Source organism: Telmatherina bonti (assembly GCF_933228915.1).
Source record: "Telmatherina bonti genome assembly, chromosome: 10".
Lineage (NCBI taxonomy): Eukaryota > Metazoa > Chordata > Actinopteri > Atheriniformes > Telmatherinidae > Telmatherina > Telmatherina bonti.
In genome coordinates this window covers 31,585,397-31,599,624 of record NC_136628.1, presented here as the reverse complement: position 1 = coordinate 31,599,624, position 14,228 = coordinate 31,585,397, and the positions used below count along the sequence as shown (strand labels likewise).

The 14,228-nt window shown below is 39.0% G+C and overlaps 1 protein-coding gene across 1 annotated transcript in view; it reads right to left on the bottom strand.

Moving 5' to 3' along the window:
* dscama (Down syndrome cell adhesion molecule a) overlaps positions 1-14,228 on the bottom strand; it is a gene marked incomplete at both ends in the record, with an annotated part of 89,717 nt that overhangs the window by 30,848 nt on the left and 44,641 nt on the right. Inside the window, 4 exons of the mRNA XM_079247746.1 lie at positions 11-307; positions 1,400-1,675; positions 1,920-2,198; positions 4,012-4,158. Of these exons, the coding sequence (XP_079103872.1) occupies positions 11-307; positions 1,400-1,675; positions 1,920-2,198; positions 4,012-4,158 (999 nt within the window). The remainder of the gene's footprint in view (positions 1-10; positions 308-1,399; positions 1,676-1,919; positions 2,199-4,011; positions 4,159-14,228) is intronic.

Here is a 14,228-nt window from a genome sequence, read left to right as displayed (position 1 = left end):
TGACAAGCACCTCTTACGTTTATTCGCGCCTGGTAGGAAACTGTCCCGGCAGAGTTATTGCAAATGCAGCGGTACACCCCTCCATCAGGGACCTGGGTCTGGCTGATGTTCAAGTGGCTGACCACGTGGCCCTCTGTGTTGGTGTAGTAGGAGATGCGGTGTCGGCTGTCGCGTATCACGGGTTCATCATCCAGAGTCCACGTTACCCGGGGCTCCGGTGTGCCTTTCACCGTGCAGGACAGGGACACAAATTCGTTGATGTTGTAGACCTTTTCGCTGAATGAAGCCAGGATCTTGGGGGTGCCATCTGGACAGAGAAACCAGTTTCAAACTGAGATGTGTTTTTTGTTTTGCATCTGATTCTTTTTTATTTATTTATTTATTTATGTTCACAATATAAAACCATAGATCTAAGAAAAAGGAAAAAGACAACAAGAAAACCGATTGTGCGGGTGAGATAAAAACACCTTATAGGGTTATGAGATATCTCACCTTAACATTTAAAAAAAAATATGATACAAAAACATTACACATGTAATAGAAAAACAGAAAATAGAATCAGACATACAATGATATCAAAACATACAATAAACTATAAAGATAAAAATACCGTAATGAATTAACTTCCTTGTAAAACCAAGGATCTATTTAAATTCTAGTCTTTTCACTAAAATCATACATCTCTGTCTGAGTGGATAGACGATGATTAGAGCTCCGTTTCATAGTTACCTCCGCCACGGAGGTTATGTTTTTACCGGCGATTATCTGTTTGTGTTCAAGATAACTCAAAAGGTTAAGGATGGATTTTCATGAAATTTTCAGGAGTTGTAGGAAATGTGAAGAAGGAAGAACTGATTTAATTAAGTTGGTGATCCGGTCACTGTTTGGATCCAGGAATTTTTTAAAGGATCCTTAACACTGTAACATAGGGCCATTTTCAATTTCTGTGCACGTAACTCCAACAAAAACGGTCGGAGCATTTAATAAGAAATACAGGGCAAGCTTCCAACAGGTTGTAAAACATATCCAAGGCTAATCCAGGTAAAGGAATCATTCCAGATACGATGATCCAGAATATCCAAAAATAGGGAGTCTTTGGATATTTCATGTAGCAAACAAATAATTACAACATGGGGAGAACTGCGGTCCATGGCGGAGGTTTTGCACATTCCCAGTGCTTTTCTGGTTGATTAATAATATTCTCTACACATTGGTGTGGTCATACAAGTCTGACATTGCAGCAACACCTCATACATCATGCTATAAGCTCATTTAGACAAAGTAATAAGAAGGTATGGCCTCTCCAGGACTGCCCTACACATACAGTATGTTTAATGTGATGAAAAATACACAGAGATACAACACATTCCTAACAATTTTTTGGAGTGTGGACTCTGACCTTCCAGAATGACTTGAACAAAATCCTGGGCGGACATCTTGCCGTGTCTGGCGAAGCACTGATAGGCTCCTCCGTCACTCTTTGCCATACCAGCCATGACCAGGTTTTCTCTATTCTGCCCCGTCATGCGGACGCTGCTGCTGGGGTAGATGAGCTCTCCGTTGCGGTACCATGACAACTGGTACTCCTCAGAGCCAGTCACACTGCAGGACAGTGACACCTGGCTCCCCACACTGCCCTTCACCTTCCGCGGACTCACCATCACCTTCAGGGGCTCTGCATGTTGGAGAGGTATTAACTCACTTAGAAATTTAAACAAAATAATGGAACATTTTCTGCAATTAAAGAAAGGGATTCATGATGAATTTAGAAATTAAATGTTAAAATAAAAAAAGATAACATATGCAGCAGCTTAAATATTCAGAGCGACATCTATGGCTTTGAAGGATTTTCCTTGTTTTGACTCATGCTGCTGATAAAGATCACCACAATGTCTCTGCACATGCCTGTGAGCACTGACCTTTTACCTGCAGCCTGCCAACCACCTCAGCATTGCCGTAGGTGTTCCACACTTCACACACATACGTCCCTGTGTCACTGGACTGGGCTCGCTCTATCAGCAAGCCTGTCACACTCTGTCTGAAGCGTGTGTCTGGCTCCAGTGGCCGGTTGTCCTTTAGCCAGCGGTATTTGGGTGCGGGATGACCAGAGGCTTTGCATGGCAGCTCCACTCGATGAGATGCCATCACCTCACGGCGCTCAAAGCTGTCCAGGATGTGGGGTGCTGAGTTTGTTGGATCTGGGAGGGAAGAGGTGGATAAATAAACAATCATCAACCCAAAATTTAAAGTAGGGGTCTCAAAATCTGGTCCTTAAAGGCCACTGCAAGCTTGAGATGCTTCCCTTGCATCTGATGAAAAAAATCGAAGAACCCGTTGCCAAGTTCTGCGCAATGACCCATTATCTTGATTAATAAGCATAAGTACGGACATATTTTTTTCTTTTTACTCATAGCGATTATCCATAACACTGGCTAACGGCTAAAATGAACCTAATGTGTGATGGTCATGGAGCATTAAAGGGCACATCTTTATACAAAGTTACACAGCGGCTGCACAATGTATGATCAGTATGAATGCATGATAGGGGAGGGAAATCAAATCGAAAAAATTGAATATCAGGATTCTTTACTTCACAGTTTTATAATTGAGTTTTTTTGTTAAAAAATCAATTTTTTCAATCAATAAAAATATTCCATTATAAAATTTATAAAAGTCATTTTTATAGTTTTTATTGATCTTTTAACTTGTCTTCTCAGGCATTATAGCAGCAGAATGATGGTCTGGCTACTGTGTTGTTTTTTCATAATTGAAATTAGGAAAAATGACAAGCAAAAATAGTATTATGCATGTTTTTTTTGGTTTTTTTTTGTCTACAAAATTCAGCAATATCAAAAAATCATGAAAATCGAAATTTAAATCGAATTGACACCCAAAACATGGGAATCGATTTGGGAAAAAACATATATTACAGCCCTAATGCATAATATCAATTCAGCAAAGACATTTTGGTTTGAAATAGTTGAAGTATTGGTAAATAAATAAATATATATAAATAAGAGATGCCTGTTTTGCAGCTATCTAGCATTCACAGTTGCAGAACTCAAAATCAAGTGTTATGAAAACCTGTTCTGTGTTAAAATGTCTTAACTTGACAAGGGTTAGGTATTCCATAAGCATAGCTGAAACACAAAATTACACAATCGAACTCTATCCACGCTGGATCTCACATTTCTCACCATAAAATAGCTCATATACTGTCATTTAAAAACATAAACACAGGCTTGCTGATAAAAGTAGATTAGTAAAGTTATGACACGTGCAAAATCTTTGAACCGTCCCTTTAAACAGTTAAAGGAAAGAAAGAACATTTTCTGTCCTGTGCCATCCCCCAAACTGAGCTCCGATGACCTTTATCACTTGTCATCCCTTTTTTAATTCAAGTGTTTTTCCCTGTCATCTTCTGTTTGATTCAGATGACCTACATGGTTTTCCACAAGCACAAATCGTCTGCCATATGGTCCTCTGTCATGTGTGTATAGTGCTGTTTTATTGTCTGAGATTGCAAATCAGATTCCTTTCCTTTTGTGCTTAATATCACGTTGTTTACCTGTGGCATGATGAGTCCGATGTAAAGCAACATGTCTGGATTTGATGTACGACTGAGTCAAATATTGAAACAAGGCCTGTTTGCGCTGTTGATGCATATTTGCAGTGGACATTCTGGGATGGGTAGCATCAATGTCTCACAGTAAAAATCTTCCTGCTTTAAAACTCAGTGGCCTTTCCATGTACAGTATACTTTGCATGTTCTCCTCTTGTATATATGGGTTCTCTTCAAGTACTCTGTGTTCCTCCCAAAGTCCAAAAACATTCGTGTTGTGTCAATTAATCTTTCTAAATTCTCCCTAAAAGCAAGTGTGGTTGGTTGTTTGTGTATCTCTGCTGGTCCTGTGATGGATTAGCAACCTGTATAGGGTGTACCCTGCTTCTTATTTGGAAGTAACTGGGATAGGCTCCAGTCCCCACCGACCCTACAATGGATGTTCTTACCTGAGACAATGAGACGGGCGCTATTGCTCTGTCGGGTCTCTCCTGTGTACCGATGTCGTGTCATACACCTGTAGTTGTACAGCCCATCTTCCATTTGCACATCCAGGATATACAGGGCTCCCGTGGATGTAATTAGAAACCGTGACACTAGGAAGAAACAGAAAAAGAAAAGGTCCATCACTGTTTTATTGATTTTTTAAAAGTTACATTGAACTCAAAGTCTTAAAAACAATCTCTGGTAAAATCACCATTAACCATATTCATACTTTTGTCCTATTTGATTAGCAATGTAATTAATACATACTGTATATCAAAACACTGTTAGAGCACTCTGGAAAAGCTATCTGTTGCTTATAGGACACCTCTTCTCTTGATTCATGAGTTGCCACTGAGTCCCCACTCAACATAATTGTCTGGTACAACAAGCACCTCATTACAAGAAATAATAAAGTGCAGTTTTATTCAACAGAAATGCCACCGTCTCACCCAGAGGACCAAAAAAATGTCCAAAACTGCACAAAACCCACTGCGGCTTGACCTGTGACGGTGCGCTTCTGCAACTAATCGTTGTAATTTAGAAAATGTCAACATACACTCAGATAAATTGCCCCATTTCATCATGTTTTTCAATGTTTTTGTGTCTAATACACTCTGTGTGACACATGAATAGAACAAACAAAGGATTGGTTGCCTTCGGATTTCATCACAAGCGACGTCTGGCCTTTTATAGAAAAAAAAAAAACAACACTGTACAGTGACAAGTTGTAGAACAGAAAGCATGCTGTGTGTCTTCATTTTTATGCACTACAAGCACTATCTTTACATCCTAGAAGAAGAAAATACAGAAAATCCAATATTGAAGTCTCTTAGCAAATATTTGCAAGTCAAGTGAGGTACGCAGCTCTGTGTGATTGTAGTCACCAAACATCTGCTGCAGCCCATTTAGCTCAGAACAGCTCTGAGGCGCAGTGACAAGCCTGTGTGTTGTGTAGCGGTGTAACACAGCTCGTTATCATGTAGCTCATCGCTCTTCTCTCTCTCTCTCTTGGGGGAAACTCTCTGTTTCTGTCTCTCTCTCTCTCTCTCACACTGGTTCCTTCTGTTTCTTTTTTTCCTCTCTCTCTCTACTCCTGACTAAAGTGCAGGGAGCCCGGGATCACAGAGCGCTTTGATAAGGCCTGGCTGTGCAGGTCAGATCATGCTAATGTGATGCTAATTTCTATGAACACGTGGAAATAGACAGAAGTAGTCAATATTTATGAGGAGCTGTGTGTGCTGAAGCCGGTGGCTGCCGGAGTATTTCATGTCACAAATGATGGAGAGGCCTATCTGGGATGGTGATCAAATGAGGCCCCTGTGTGGTGGTGGGGGGGGATTCAGGAGGTATTGCTAGACATATCATAATGCAGACTTTATGGGGTGTTGAATTACCCTAATTTAGTCCTGTCAGGTCAGTTTAACACTGATTAGAACTGCTGCTATAAACCCTTACAAAGCGCATGCCTAAAATAATGGAAAGAGAGGGAATGATCAAGGTTAAACCATGGATCACCAAGTACTGCATACATACAGTTTTGGGGCTGGTAGGATCAGATGGAGCCTCTTTCTCCTCAATTTAAAGCAAAATTTTGATGTAAAAAAAAAAAAAAAAAAGAAACTAAGAAGTTTGCATGTGGATGGAAGGACAGATCGAAACAGCAAAGCAGAGGAATACACACAGGAGGAGAGGTGAGGAAGCTACTGTGAGCAAAAATTGAACTAGTTAGAAATAAGGGACCAGAGACCACATCACAAAGAAAGCTTTGATTTATGTTTTTTTTGTCTTGTTATTTAGATGTATGCACATCACAACAACCAGTAAATAACTAGGAAAGAGAGGACAGGTATGTGTTATTGAAATGTTTTAAGGTTATAAATGCAGTTGGTTGTGTGAGTGAAGGAAACTGACTCTTCTAACTTTTCTAGTATCAAAAGAGTTGCCTTGAGAAAAGAATCCTAAAAAATCAATGGAGTTTCCATGAGAAAAGAATGCAAAAAAATAAAAAATAAAACATAAATAAAAAACATGGTGAGAAGAGTAAAGTATGTGAAACACACTTTTTCATGTGCTTTGATTTTTAATCATCGATATCAGTATAACTAACTGAACAGTAAAAAGGGTTTCATTCTGTATATGGCTTAGTCTAATCAGTGGTTGCAGGAAAGCTGGAGTGTATCCCAGGAACCATCAGGCGAGAGGCAGGGTACACCCTGCACAGGTCGCCAGAGCATCGCAGGGCCCAATTAATCCATAACAGGAAATGATAAATAACTGATATACAAATAAATACACTAATAAAAGTGGGGAAAAACAACCAGATGAAATAAATCATCCTGACAAAACGAAATAAAACAAAACTAAGAGCTGGAAAGAGTATGTTAAATATATAACATATTTGCAACAACATGCATCAAATCATTAGATTTATCCAGCTGCACTGTTCAAATTCATTCAGTCAATAAAAAGCACTCCCATCTCCAAACCAGGACCCTACATTTTATTTACCTGAATACTTTTAAATTTTGATATAACTTACATGCAGTTTCAACAAAACCCAATGCAGCTTCCTTTAAGTTGTCGCAAAAGTCATTTGATTTTTTGTCTTTTTGGTAAAGCCTGTTCAGTAGCTGTGGCGCCCACTGACCATCAGCACTACCTGCTTCTTCACAAGAGACACTAACATCTGATTAACCTTCAACTTAAACTAATGCATTTATGTGTTAGAATAAACCAGCATGGATGATGCACATTAATGAAGTTTGATATCTTTTCTTACATCACAGTCTTCACAGAAAGGAAGAAGGGAGCAGAGCCAGCATTGTCAGATCTGCAAACATGTTAAGTTTTATTCAACACTGCTCTGATGTTAACTAAAAGCTTCAACACATTCATGCTAAAAGTTTCCAAAATGTTTCTTTCTATTTGATATTTTCTCTTTTCTATGTTTTTCTGTCAATATTCCTCTTTTGGAATCTGAAAATATACTTATGAGACAAAAAAGACAGAATGATGACGGCCACCCTGTATCACTGTCATACATAGTGGTTGTGATAGTCGACACCTATTTACAAGCTTTTTTCCTTTATATTAATGAATGAGGATGGGATATATATAAATAAACCACTTCAGTGGATATTTGTGAGTCATTCAATACATTACTGTTTACAGAAGAATAAATGAATATATGATACAATTGAACATAAATACATACACTGTAATTATGTTTGCAATAAATGGGAAAAGAAAATGATATAGCGATATTTTATATCATATTTACATAATCTAATAACGATTATCTATTATTTTAAAAATATTTTATAGAATACATTCAAATAAATTAAATAAATTGAAAATATCACAAATAAACAAAAAATTATGCTTGCATATTACAGATGTAAAGTGTTGTGTTTAAAAGATGTGGTATTTTTTTTTAATGTATGCATAAAAGGGCTAAACATTAAAAATATATATAGATATAACGACCAATGCTCTACTCGTGGGTGCAATTTTAACACATTAAAACAAAAGAGATGATGGGATCCCTTTTCTGCAAAAATACCTCCAAACACAAAAACCAGAATATGTGTCGTCTGAAGTGTCCAAGGACATAAAAAATGTTATAATCAGGAGTTGCTCAACAATATAGAGAAAAAAGATAGAAAAAATTGTCTAAAATGACACCTAGGCTTAGCTATTGTCCAGTCTTCTTTCCAGCAAACCAGCAGTGAAGAGTGGAGCAAAGAACCCCAATCAGGCTAACCAGGAGCAGAGATACCAAGAAGAACTTGCCAAGAAGGAGATTGTCTAGAAGCAGCTCTGCAAAAAACTGGAGAAGGCCATAAGAGACCTCTCTGGACTCTCAGATATGAGTCCAGCAGCTTCAGAGAGACCGGAAAGATGAAGGAGATCCTGCTGGTTCAAGAGAGGCTGTGGATCCATCCAGAGTCCCAGATGACAGCAGTCATCCAAGTCCTTGTTCATCAAAAGATCCAGCTTCAAGTTAAAAGCAAACACATCAGCAGCTGTTTGTTTTTAAAAAGTGGTTCCAGACAGGTAGAGCCTCTTCTTGCCCTTGTTTGGAATCCATTTCTTATTTACTCATTCATATGAAGAGTATATGTACTCTACGTAGAGTGTAACCCAATGGTGGAGTTAATGATTAATGACATTAATTTAAATGACAAATAATTTCAGGATTTCATTGTCTATGGTGCAAAACTTCTGAGATTTAGTTCCAGAGACGGCCTTTGCATGGAATGCTAATTTCAGACTACAATAAGACCCCAAATTTACATCAAACTCTGGTCCTTTTTATGGATTGTTCCCAGGATGGAGAGAAGTCTAGTCTGAAGCTGTTCTCCTCTGCAAAAGATTTGTTTTTCATTCATTCATTCATTCATTTATTCATTAATTACCCTAAACGCTTAACCCAATGAAGGGTTACTGGGAAGCTGGAGCCTATCCCAACAGTCTGTGGGCCAAAGGCAGGGTACACGCTGGACAGTTCACCAGTCCATCGCAGGGGATTTGTTTTTATTAGTTTAACTATTGATAAATTCATGTGTTTTGATGCCATGGATTATTAGGAGAGAGGACACCTTCCGCATGTGGCAAAAAAGTCAAATCAGACCTCACATTCTGTCGTTCACATTCAAAAACTCGTTTGCGTAGATGAGCGACATCTGATCATGTGACCAGTGGCCAAAAACACTTCTAACTCCAAGAAGAAAATAAATAAATACTGGGGTTGAAAGAACAGAGTGAGGATGGGAGGAAAAGAGAGTGTTGGAGTCATCCTGCATGGTGGAGTGTTGATACAAGCCTGACTAGCACACACATATATGACTAAAACATCCTCGCTTGATGCATATCCACACACATAAAATGAGAATGAATAGTGTTGGTAAAGACTGATTATTTCTTAGTAATATTCCGTTTGTTTCCTCCAGCAGCGAGCTCATGGTGTCTAACTGCAGCATTGATTCTCTACACTGAGCTGCAGGCCGATATTACTGCATTGCTATGTCCTTGTAAGCTGAGGGCATTTCTGTGTATCTGAATATTAAAGTCTTTGTGAATGTGTGTGTGGGGGTGTGTTTACATGTCTCCATGCTTGTGTGCATGTGGGTGAGACTGAATGTGTTTATGCCGCACACAGCAGCAGGCAGAAATGGTAAATAGTAACGATTGAAGGTGCTCCACCACGCTTCTCCATACCCAACCTACTGCATACTGACCTGCTGCCTGAAAGACAGCAAACACTGCTCTATGCTATACATGTTAGCACACGTTTGTGTGCACACCTGTGTATTAGTGTATATTTCTGAAATCGTGGCTTCGCTTCACCCCAGGTGGCTCGTGAGGCGATCAGTCGTCTCCTCTTCCCTTCCTCGGCCCGCCCAGCTGCTTTGGCATCCCTTGTGCCACAAACACAAGCCTCTTTCTGTGGATCCACACTCAATAGCTTCAATTAATCCCCCTATAAGCCACACTGAGCTTGCAAGTAGACTCTTTGTTCACTGGGAGGCTTTGCAGTTTGTCACTGAAACCTTAATTGCTTGTGTGACATAACAGGAAGAGTAAAAATCATGTTCATGTTGGAACGCTATTGAAGCTTTTCTCATCAAGGACAGTTTGCACCTGGGTAGATGTGTCTTCATGAGACCTAAAGGTTAATGTGTACCAAGGACTAAGAGAAAAGGATTTTCATTGAGGTGGAACAAAATGACACATGGTGACATAGCTGAGCACTTTGACCTTTGCTTGCTGGGTCACCATCTGCCCCAAACTGCGTACTGTAACTAAAACAATAAGCTCCACTTGTCCTGTCTTTTCAGGGATTCTTTAATTGAGACAAAAGTGGAGAAAGGATGAGATGGGAGGAGGAGGTGATGAGACAGAGAAGGAGAAAGACAAAAAAAATAAAAAGAACAAGAGGGAAAGAGCACCTCTGGGATACAACCACTCTCTGTCATCTTAAATGACTTACAAATTGGCTTACAGCTATGCGCTTCTAGAGAGGGAAGAAAAAAACTTTCATATGCTAATTCAGATCACAGCCAGGCAGAGCAATTATTTAAAAAAATGTGTCAGGCCTGTCTGTCTGACAGAACCCAGCACCGCTCCGTGTCTCGCAGTGTCTTTTGGTCTTTCTCAACCTGCAACAACTGAATGTAATATAAATTTGTCAGGCAAACAAAGACGTTCATAGCATCACCTTTTTTTTTTTCTCATCTTGGCAGGCCTGCGGCACAAACCCTGACGTTTAAAGACGGCAAGAGCATCATGGAAATACTGTGGCATAAAATGCTCAAATAAACCCTGAGAGAATTCAAAAACTCATTCTGTGAACTGAAGACAAACAGACAGATTTGCTTCCCTATTGGCTCCTCTGAAGAACTTTGAATTGAACTTGATTAACACCAGCAGTCTGGACGCCACTTACAGGAAACCAATAGAGTCAGCTAAACAATGCAGATAAAAACTGCCTCCTCATCACTCTGCTGGCAGTGTCCCCACTGTGCAACTGTCTTGGAGTGTATTAGTGAGTGGAGCATGGTCCCAGGAGACAGCCAGGGCCTACAGTGTCACCGTAACCTTGGCCACTCAAAGTCACTTGAGGGAAAAAAAAAACCCCCAAAAAAAACAATAATTCATAGTGCTTGCGCAGCTCAAGACTAACAAACTGATTGCCAGTGAGGTATTTTATCCTGGATCTAACATTAGATTAAAATTTGGAGGCCTGTGATTCGTTAAAACAGCTTAAAACCATGGTGTTTGCTAGGGTTTCCTGTATGTGTTCAAATTTGCTTAAAACACTAATTTCTTTCTGTTAATGTTCTCAGTTTATCACCTCTCCACATGAAATGTAATTTCCATGCAGTAAAATAAAATTAAATTAAAAAAAAAAATCAAAGTACTTTTTAATAGCAATCTGGAATTGCAGCTTTTATATGACCATATGTGACGCCACATTGTTTCCTCGCATGATAATGTCACACAGTAACCGGCGCCGGAACTGCCTGAGTAGATTGTGAGTAATGATGAGCGGACTATGAGCCCAGAAGGGCCTCTGTTGTAATTAGGCCTGATCTAAATTATTGGCACTGTAACTCTGGTTAGATCAGGCTGGCAGAAGAAGGGTGGGAGGGAGGGGTGGGGGGGGGGGGGGGGGGGGGGGGGGGGGCAATGTTTGCATCCATTCTAATAAAAATCATCTGTTATCCTCCCACTGACAGCTCCTAGGGGTTGCCATGACAACATATTGGCTTAGCAAGCAGTATTCCCAACATTGTACGTGATGGACACATGGAACCATGTATGAACGCTGTCCAGAAAAAAAAATCTGAATAAAATAAAATAAAAAGATCACAATAAGAGTTAGAACTGACCCAACTTATTCTGGTTCTAATTAATCATTTTATCATTACTTCCGTATTTACTCTGCATGGAGTTGAGAAAATCAGGATTTTTCTCATCATATGACAAAAGCTTTACAAAAAGTATTGATGAGATTTTACATCTTTGTCTCCACAGAAGCTGGAATGTTGTGCAAAATACAAACAAATAATTCAATGATTTGTAAATCATCAAAACACATGTTTACATATGAAACATGATGTTGTTTCGGTTTGCATTTTCTTTTGTTTTGTTGTGTTAAACTACATTGTCATAATTTTTTAACATGAGCATGGTTTTAATACAAAAATTAAATACATTTTAAAATAGAAATATAAAACAATTTCTTACACAAAACTCAGTCATACCTGTTCTGCAAAGTTGTCTAACTTAATCAAATAAAATGATGGAAATATCGATAAATAATTCCTGTGCAATGTCTATATACTATTTTATAAAAAAGAAATTACAATGAATGAAACTTCCCTTAAACCCCGTGTTACTTTTCATCTAATTTATTTAATTAAGTTATTTGCTTTACTCATATTTTGTATATTAATTTTTTTTTTTTAATTATCAACTGATTATCTATCTAGTTTTTAAAATGTTATTCCAGTCTTTCTCTGTTTGTTGTTCTTCTGCTGATTTTATTTTGTTTTAATATAAAATGAATTAAATCAGCCATTAAGTCATTGTGAATAAGTTAGTAATAATTACTGGAATGAAGCAGAAATAGCTTCTAAACAAGTGCTCAGTATCAAATATTGTGTATTAAATAAGTTCAGATTAAAGACAGCTGGTATCACAAGACTATACGCCATGTTCAGCAATACAACGTTAAAAAGTTGATTTTCTGTCACAGCTACGTGTTTGACTGCGCTAGATAAGCTCCATTGTGTTGACACTGAATGTTACTCCACCAAAGATCAGATTTTTCCCAGTTTAACTCACCAAAGCAAAGTTACAGGCCCGACAAAAGCCCCAACACGACCAAGAGCTGCACATTCCTCAGACATTTTTAATACAAGTGGAAGCAAAATGCTACATGGGCATGAAAATATAGGGCGTTATGCTCAATTCTTCACATGACCAAAACCAACTAACATCACTGCAAAACTCACACAAACACTGATGGGGAGTTTTTAATGCTAAAGAACTTCACACCACCTTTAAGATGTGCTGCTGTGAAACACTTTGAAACATCCCATTATGTGATGGCTGGATATACTTGGGTGAGAATGATTTTATTTTATTGATTTTGATGGTAGTTCAGTACCATGGCGCCTTATGTCAGCTGGAACAGACTGTGGATCAGGAATGGAAATATACAACTACTTTATCTTTTAAAACTTGCAAACATACACACCGAGGTTAAGTACATTTGCCTCTTGTATGTGAAAATGAAAACATATGCAAAGGATTTGGCCTGAATTCTCACCACACCTGGATTATAAACTCTCTGAGTTCAGACCCAATTTTCCTGCTGCTGAGCTGAGTCAGAGCAGGAGGCTGAGATTCTTTATTGCCGGTTCTAATCAGCAGCAACATCCCTCTGCTCATTAACTAGACACACACTAGCCTCAGGCACACAGCCTCATATGTCAACCACAGATAAAGATGTCATCTTCTGCTTGACTGAATAAACTGCTATTAAAGCTAGATGCAAATAGATGTTGAATGGTATTCTAATCAGTAGGCAATGGCGAAGCTTAAACCCAGAGGCGTGTGGCCACATCGTTGCCCCACATTCCTCTATCACATTAAAAGGCAGAGATTTCAAATATTGTCTTTCTTTAGGGGGGTTGAGCAGCAAGATATTTAAAGTAGCAGCATGCTAAGACACTATTTATTCACCTATATTAGGTTCTTCTTCTTTCCTTGTTATTGTGAATGTATTTTATGATTCTCTGGACAAAATATATACATTAGAAAAAACAGAGATCAAGTCTTGTCAAACCAATTTCAGAGCAAGAGTGGCAGACATCACATAATCGGTCTATTATGCTCCATTCCTTGTTCATAATGCACGTTGTGGGTCCAGCTGGCTAATTAAAACTTATCTTATTAAATATATAGACATTTAAACAACAGGCAGAGGAAGAATGAAGCTTATTTGTCCAGGACTCATTTGTAGTTAGTATTTTGGATGAACTATGACTAGATGTCTGTGTACTGTTGCAGGGGATCTCCTTTTTCTACCAAACAAAAGATTGTCTGTTAAAGTCAAAACTAAGAAGGAAAGTCTCATCATAATAGCTTCAAATCTCCGCTTGTCTGCATGTGTGTGTGTGTGTGTGTGGCTGTGTGGTGTAATTAGCCAGCGCTGGAGTCAAGCTATTAAACCCCCGATGGTTGTGTGTTTACAATGCTATCATTGGCCTCTCTCTGGCCAACGCTAAATGAGCCAGTGTTGAGCCTCAGCTGTATAATCATGAATATTCATCTCCCTGTCTGTGAAAACCTGTGTGTGTGTTGCACTGGCAGGCGTTAAGGAAGCTGTAACTATCTACTCAATCACAATCCGACACTTTGTCAGAATAATAAGCCAGGCTGACAACTTATCGTCAAACCCCCAACAAAACAGTCTTTGTTGGGGAGTGGAGAGACAGAAGAAAGGGACAGAGCCTGTCCTCAACCCTGTAGCTTCAAACAGCAGACCACCAAGTCAAGGCTGTCACGGTGGGTCTCATACAATTGCAATGTTTTTATTTTTCCACTCTGCTTTCTACTCCTGGATGATGAAAGCTCAGAGCTGAAAAAAGGGAAAGCCTGAGAAGAC